This window comes from Acanthisitta chloris, unplaced genomic scaffold, assembly GCF_000695815.1.
Source record: "Acanthisitta chloris isolate BGI_N310 unplaced genomic scaffold, ASM69581v1 scaffold27796, whole genome shotgun sequence".
NCBI classification, from domain to species: Eukaryota; Metazoa; Chordata; class Aves; order Passeriformes; family Acanthisittidae; genus Acanthisitta; species Acanthisitta chloris.
In genome coordinates this window covers 81,861-89,451 of record NW_008679169.1, presented here as the reverse complement: position 1 = coordinate 89,451, position 7,591 = coordinate 81,861, and the positions used below count along the sequence as shown (strand labels likewise).

Sequence of the window (7,591 nt, the reverse complement as noted above, 5' to 3'; positions counted from 1 at the left end):
AGTGCTCCTCTGTGCAGTCAAAGCTTTCACTTCCTGGCTGTAGACCTGGGACAGTGCCAGAGAGTGGCATGACAGCACTGCTGCTTACATGAGCTTTCACTTGGAAATGGGAACTGTAAACTGACCCTTCTGGTTGGTAAACTTCGCTTTACTGTACATTCCTTCTCTTTTAGCTTCCCGGGTTGTTGCCATGACCTTGCCTAAAATGGTTAAGCATCCAACTTCCTTCAGGAAGTGTTCAGCATCTGCTCAGAGTACTGAAGGCAAGGTACTCTCTGAGCTCAAGCCCAGGTGGCATTTATGCTTCTTCCAACTTCAGTGTTGCTGAAGACCCATACTGTGACACTGTGTTATGGCTTCTGCATTCCTGTGTCTGAGCATCAGTAAAATAGAATACTTATTACAGATTTTTACTTGAAAAGCTGATTACAGTTGCCTCATTTTGTTCTTTCTTTCATAATTTATTACAGTGCCAATCAGGATACAAAGTCCTTTGCTGATGTAAAGGTTGTGTAGTGTCTTGCTAGTTTATGCCAGTATTGGTCATTTGTGCTTCAGATTGCTTGAACCCTGGTACATAAATACCGTGTCTGATGTTAGCTGCTTCCAGGGCAGTTTTCTTTCATCTCTGGAATATCCCTGTATTTTTTCATATCTATGTGTATACCACTGCTTTCACTTGAGAGCCTCTTGGGGATGGTTGTGTATTTAACAAAAGGAAAGAAAAAGCTCTTTGACGTACTTATGTAAACTAGGCAGCTAAATTTTTTTTAAATAAATATTGGATCAGTTCCTCTTTTATTTCCTTTTCAATGCCCCAGTTCAGTATTTGGGCCCTGGAAGAGCTGTGAATGGCTTAATTACCAGGCAGAGCTGAGCTCTGGGCAGCAGGTGTTTGGATTGTGTGGGAGTCTGCTGATAAGGGTCATTATTGGAGGGGAAACACAAAGCTTTGATCTATGCTATTGGTAGATAAAGGTTTTCAGGTTCCTTTTTTTGGAACATGTTAGGGTGTACACAGAGGTTCTGAAGGTGCACATTCGTATTCAATTATTTGCAGATTTTTTTTATCCTGTGTTTTTCTTATTTTCGAAATAAAATAGCTGCAGGTACAATTTTGATTTGTTTCCTTTAAAATCAAGCAAAAGCACTGTGTATATGAGAGGTCTAGTTAGATGATACAGATATAATAAGTGCAGTATTCTTTTTTCTCCTCAGTAGATATTAAGTCTGGGTTTTGCAGTTTGCACAGTAATCATTGATGAATTGTTAATACCCTCCTGTAATGAAACTCCAAAGCCAAGGAAGGCATGGTAGTATTTCTTAGATTTCCCTTTATTTGAATAAGGAAAACCCCTTGTTATCAGAGACTGCTTTGATCTAGTGTGCACAAACTAGATACACTCTTTTTTTAAATATGGCTAAGGAGGGAAGCTGCCCTGAAGTGCTATGTGGGTACTTTGTGACATGCAGGAATATTTCTAACTTACATATAGGTGTAATGAGCTTATTCTATCATGAATTAATCGATAGGTATCCCGTAGAATTATGTAAGTGTATTTAACGTGTAAATTTTTAAGGGTTTTCCAGTTGGTGTGTTATTGAGATGTTAAGTCTTAACACCAAGTAAACTAGTAATATTTTGTTTTCTTTTTCCTCTTTTAACAGAGATCCTCGTCCAACCAACCAACGTGTCAACAAGCACGTGAACAATGACACTTACCTTCGGGTTCAAAACCTGACCATCTTAGTCAGAAACATTAAGACTTATTATCAGGTGAGATTTCTTCTCATTTGTCTTAGTGATTGCTGTCCTATCTTAGCTAGTGCAGAGACTGGTGACTCAAAGCTTGCTACAGGAAACAGAGGGGAAATTGTGTTTGTGTAAAAGTACTTTCAGCCGTGCTTTCCTTATGAGAAAGACAATATGGCTACCTTCTCTATTCCTCATGGCCAGAGGCTGCTTCCCTGCCTTCTTTTTTTAAAGAAGAAATTGTGCTCAAAGGCTGTGACAGCATTTGGAGATGTATGTAGTAAAAAGGCTTTTTTGTGGTAGGGTTGTGGGTTGTGTATATGAAGGGGTTTGCTGAAATTGAAATAGTGTTTCTATGTATAAAACTTGTTTTAAACAAGTAATCTTCTCTTAAAGGGACTGCTAGAAAATAAAATGTTACGAAGAAATGTTTTTATCTCTAGAATATAAACCTTCAGTTGATAGGAAAAATGGATCTCTTGTCAGATTTGAATGCTGTGCTGTATAAACCAGGCTGAAACCACTGAGGACTGTTAAAATGCTTCTCTACATATATTTCTCAGTCGTATAATGAACAAGCCAGCTAAACTGTAAGAGTTGATGTCAGTGTGCTCATCTTAGCTTGAAGGTAGACTTCTTACACTCTGTGCCTACTCTTAGGTGTTAAAGCAGTTGCTTGTTCTGAACTCCTCCTCTAAGGGAGTGAAGTGCAGAAATGACTGCAGGTTCTCACAAATAGTGCACTTTTGAGGTGTCATCCTTGAACTGACCATCAGTATTTCTCTACTGTAACAGTGCTCCTCCAAGCCAGGGTGGTGACAGCTGAGCCCTTTTGCAGACTTATATGTTGGATGCTGCTGGAAAGCCACAGCAGTGAATTCAGTTGCTCTAAATAGAATTTCTGTATACACACTGTTGTGTATATTTAGATTCCTTAGTGAGGAGTTCTGCTGTTTCCTTTTACACATCTCTTGCCAGATTTGAATGCTGTACAGTATAAACCAAGCTGAAACCACTGAGTACTGCTAAAGTGCTTCTCTATGTACATTTCTCAATCACATTATGAACAAGCCAACTAAACTGTAAGAGCTGATGTCGATGTGCTCATCCTGGACACTTCATCTTCTCTGTGTGTACAGAAGAGCCTGTGTATTGGTTTTCTCTTCAAAATACAGAAGAGATGCAGTGCCTTTTGATGTTGTTCTCTTCCAGAGCTTGCCTACTGCTATTTCATGTTACTGCCATAACTCTGCTCCTGGACTTCCTGAGGGAAGCCTGAAAGAGAGGGACATATGAAAAGTGATGAAGTCAGATGGGGTGGGTGTCTCATCTGTGCAGGTTCTAGCAGGCTGCTGGAAAAATGAAGTGTGTAACTCAGGTTTCTGATGGTGTAGGAGAGTGTTACGTATTTCTGAAAATAGCTGGCCTGTCTGTCTCTTGTTGAGAACTGGAGCTGCTGATGCAATGTGATGTCATTCCTGAGACTTGTGATTTCTAAGGGGAAATTCCATTTGGTCATAACTAGAGGCTGAAGTTTGGGGTTTGATGGTTGGGGTTTTTTTTGTTGTTTGTTTCTCTCTTACCCAGTAAATAATGTAGATGTATATGCTGTCTGCAGGAAAGGACAGGACTAGTCTTTCTCTCTCTTTGCTTACCCTCACAGGGTTTATTCTGTGAGTTTGGTCCTTCAGATGTTGAAAATCTCTTTCATTCATGTGATTTCTTTGTCTTGAAGCTGATACTCTGACCTCTTCTAAGAGTACCTGAAGAGAGATCAGAGTCAGGAACAAAGAAAACTGATTCAGTCGTGTGTTACGTTGCATGTTGACTTAGCTGTGTAGTCATAATCCAATAAAGCTAGCAACAACTGAAGTAGGTTAAGACACAGTTTTCAATGGGAAACAATAGTTGAGGCTTGCAGTAGCAGGCCTGACAGTGATGTTCCTATTTAGTCCAGGCATTAAGTACTATGGATCTTGCTGTCTGAGTACTCTATATTGTATGTAAACAAAGCAGTCATGAGAGCTCATCAGTCTTTGCATTTGGTCCTAAAAATGTAATTACAAAAAAAAACTAAAATAACTTGTATTTTGGTGATTATAACATTATGTAAGAAACTTACTTGTCTGTGCCACAATTGTATCTCTAGGGCAAATCCAAGGTCTTGGTGCTGACCTGAGATTCCCTTTCATGTGGTGGTGTGCAGCCTTCAACTCTCTAGTCTGGGGGGAGATAAGGCCACCGATGCTGTAACTGAGCTCTGTGTGTGATTGATGCTGAGTATAATGTTGCATCTGTGCTCATGTCTCTGTTAGGTATTTGCAGGGTTTCTTGTGGTTTAGGATATGATTTAGTAGCTTTTACTGTTTTTTTTTTTTTTCCTAACATGCTACCAAATTAATGCTTTGGATTAAATTTTGTTAATAATGAAATATTGTTAGACCACTTCTCTCCTGATTTGTTAGAGGTGTTTTTAAATAGGCTTTGTTTGATGAGGTAGTATTAATCTATCAGCCTAAGTTAAAATGAGGGTAGTGTCTTATTGACTGAAAACATGGTTGCAAACTGTAAGCCGGAGGGAAATGTTCCTGACAAACAATAGGAATATGGATTTTCTGCTTCCTCAAGAGAAACAAAAGCTCTAAAAATATAGTGTTGGCCTTGACATTTTACATTCCTTTTTTGCTTAATGGACCCAAGTCAAGTCTGCAGCTTAATCACTGAATTTGGTATACCAGGTCATGTAGAGTGAGGAAAGTGCCCCTATATTCTTTATTGAAGGACATTGGTAAGTATGAAAAAATGCTTATCCCTCTCTGTACTGGGCAGGAGCAGTGAAAAATATGACATAGATTCATGGTACTGTAAACTGTATCCGAGGAAGGTGACATAGTGCCTACTAAAATTAACAGTGGTATTCAGATGGTAGTTGACATTTCAGATCATGTAATTGTCTAGTGTATCTGTGTCTAATATCACATTTCTCCTAGATCTGTATAGCTGGTCTCTTTGTTAAAGCAAAATTCTCATTAATTCAGGTAATGTTACTTCAGAAAACAAGGGCAGGTCTGATCAGAAACGTGAATCCAGGTATTCTCCATGGTGTTGGTGCTTCCCTGATCTCATAGCTGAGGGTCTGTGCTGGAAATTACTGGGAACAAACCAGGTGATTGGTGGAATTCAGCTTTGATTTGAGGTATAAAGATCAGTTCCTACCTGTGCTTCAGCAAACGTAACTTGGGAGGGGTAAATGAAATGAAGAAGCCTTTTTCCAGTTCAAATAACCTTTCGTTTTTAAAAGTTTGCTATCTGAATTTGCTTATTTGCAATTTTCTGAAGAGTTGCCATCTTGCAACTTCCAGCTGCATTAAACTGGATTGCTGATGGCTATTAAGAAAAACATAGTGTCAAGACTCTTAAAATGGAGGCCAGCATTGGTTGCTGCAGGCTTTGGAGGTTATTTTATTTATTTGTTGGCCATGTAATATTCATTACTGGTGGTAGCATGCAACATCTCTGCATTTCCCACTCTCTCAGCAGTTGTACCTTTGCAGGTCTGTTATTGACTGGAGAGGCCTCTTGAAACAGAGCTAGTGACTCATTTTGCTGTGGGATTTCATGAGCATTCAAGATAATCTGTCATTAATTGCATGTAATAACTGTTACACTACCAGTTCACTGGAGAAACAGCTGGTCATAAAACTTCTGGAATTGGTGCCATATCTTGGAAAAGGGCTGAGCATGGCAGAATGTTTTCATTGTTCATAGTGTTTTATGTGTCTCTTCTTGTTTGAACTGAATTCTGACGCTTGGCTGTCTTTAAACTGGAATCCAAAACGGTTTTGTAGGGAATAGTTTAGTGCAGAGAGTTGTGGGTTACTGTCTGTGACTACAGTGATGATGCTGATTAAAGGGGTCAGTAGAGAACTGAGTGTATTGGAGAAGAGATGCTCATGCACTTGTCACTGGTGCAGGTGTTGTGCATCATGGTCAAAGGGTGAAGGTTTTACCACATCCAACAGCTAACTAGTGTATATGGAGCAGTTTGACTTCCAGCTGTCATGTGCTGTCTTGTTTTGGTGGCATAGTTGGAAGTGTTGCTCTTTAAGTCAGCACTGCCTAGCCCAGCACAGGTGAAATTACCTTGCTGTTCCTGAGCTCTGCCTTCACTTTGAAATGCTCCATTGTGGGCACCACTAAGGCTTATCTACTGGTCGAATTAAACTGGCTTGAAAACAGTTCAGGTGTGAGTAGTGCTAGGCTGAAAGATGCTTGGCTTCACTAAAATAAGCACTCTTGACAGTGAGGTGTTAGAGACTTAATTCCCTGTGGCCTTGTGCCGCTTTTCTACATGGTGATTAATCCTAGCTGTGGCAACTGTCTTCATCGTGGTGTTGCACTGTCCCTGCTTCTGGTACAGTTTGTTGACAATGTTTTAAAAAAAACCCAAAACAAACCCCTTGAGCTTCAACACCCTGTGCAAGAGCTATGATTGTTGCTGGTTCTGTCACTTCTGATGATGGAAGAAGAAAACTAGAAGATCTGAAGAGTGTTAGCCTATTCCTTTGTGTTGCAGAGAATATTTAAATCTTGTTGGTGCTCTACTTGAAGTTTCCATGTAAGAGCAGTTGTCCTGATGTTTGCAATGCATGGGTAACATGCTCATAGAGTTTTGGAAGAAGCCTGAGGCAGGTTGGTAGGGGAAGCTTGAATTGGTTTGTTGTGCTTCCTCTGCTTACATGCCAATCTTTGCCTTTAGTGGTTTTTTTCCTGAGGAACTAACAATTACTTTGATACCAGTTTATAAAAATGAGTTTTATGAAGGTATCTGTTCTGATGTGTCTCAGCTTCCTAACCTTCAAAAATGTCAGTTGCCATTCCAATAGTGTCTCAGCTTCCTAACCTTCAAAAATGTCAGTTGCCATTCCAATAGTATCTACTGCACTCTCAAGCAAAAGCTCCTACAGTTTCCATGAAAAACTTGAGGCTGACAGAGAGAAGGAATAAAGAGTGTGATCATCCCTTGGCTACTCCCTGGATGGGTATTATGGTCACATCTGGAGGATGTGGATGACAAATGCTGCAGTATGGTCAGGGCAGTATTTTTGTTGCCTCTGTTCCCCGCAGCTGTGGCCACTAAATAGCTAGCAGATAACTTCATGTTTCTAAAAAGGTTGGATATACCTCTTCATTAAAATAAAAAATTGTACTGAGACAGTTGTGACTGTGTGGCAAGTGCAGCTTCAGTAAGAAACTCATAACCCTTAGCATTTGTGTTAGAGTGAGAGGGTGTGTGTGTGGGGGTGGTAAAGATGAAACAATTAACTGAATTTTTAGAGACTATGTCACCACAAATCCTACTCTCCCCACCTAAACTCGCTCAGTTGGGCTCAGAGATTTTGGTGAGCAAGGATGCCTTGCTTTAAGGCATGTTGCTTCAGACTTGTGTTCTCCTTTTACTTGACTGCTCATTACTTGTGTAAAACAAGTTCAAGCAGCAGATCTTTTATCAGGCATGTTAAAGGGTGTTAGCTGCCAGTGAGTTTGGCTGTTGTGGGTGGTTTGGTGCTGAGGGTGTTTATAACCTCTGGAAAAGTGACCAGTTTGTCTTCAGGCTGGGGCAAATGCTGGTTCTCCCTGTGGATCAGCAAAGGTCTTGCAATACCAGAAGCTTCCAGATCAATAAACTTCCACTTATGTAGCTGAAGCATTGAGTCAGGTTTAGAGCTCTTGACAGGACCTCAAAGAGGAATTCAAACTTGGAGCTCCAGATTTGGGCACAACTTACAGACTGGCAACTGTACTCAAGCTATAAATAAAGTTCTGGAAGTAGCAATG

At 40.2% G+C, this 7,591-nt stretch overlaps 1 protein-coding gene across 1 annotated transcript in view; it reads left to right on the top strand.

Annotated features, from left to right (window-relative positions):
- Nucleotides 1-1,668: 1,668 nt before the first annotated feature.
- Nucleotides 1,669-7,591, top strand: part of CCDC88C (coiled-coil domain containing 88C) — a gene marked incomplete at its 5' end in the record, with an annotated part of 87,166 nt that continues 81,243 nt past the window's right edge. The window contains one exon of the mRNA XM_009077195.1: nucleotides 1,669-1,777. Within this exon, the coding sequence (XP_009075443.1) occupies nucleotides 1,669-1,777 (109 nt within the window). The remainder of the gene's footprint in view (nucleotides 1,778-7,591) is intronic.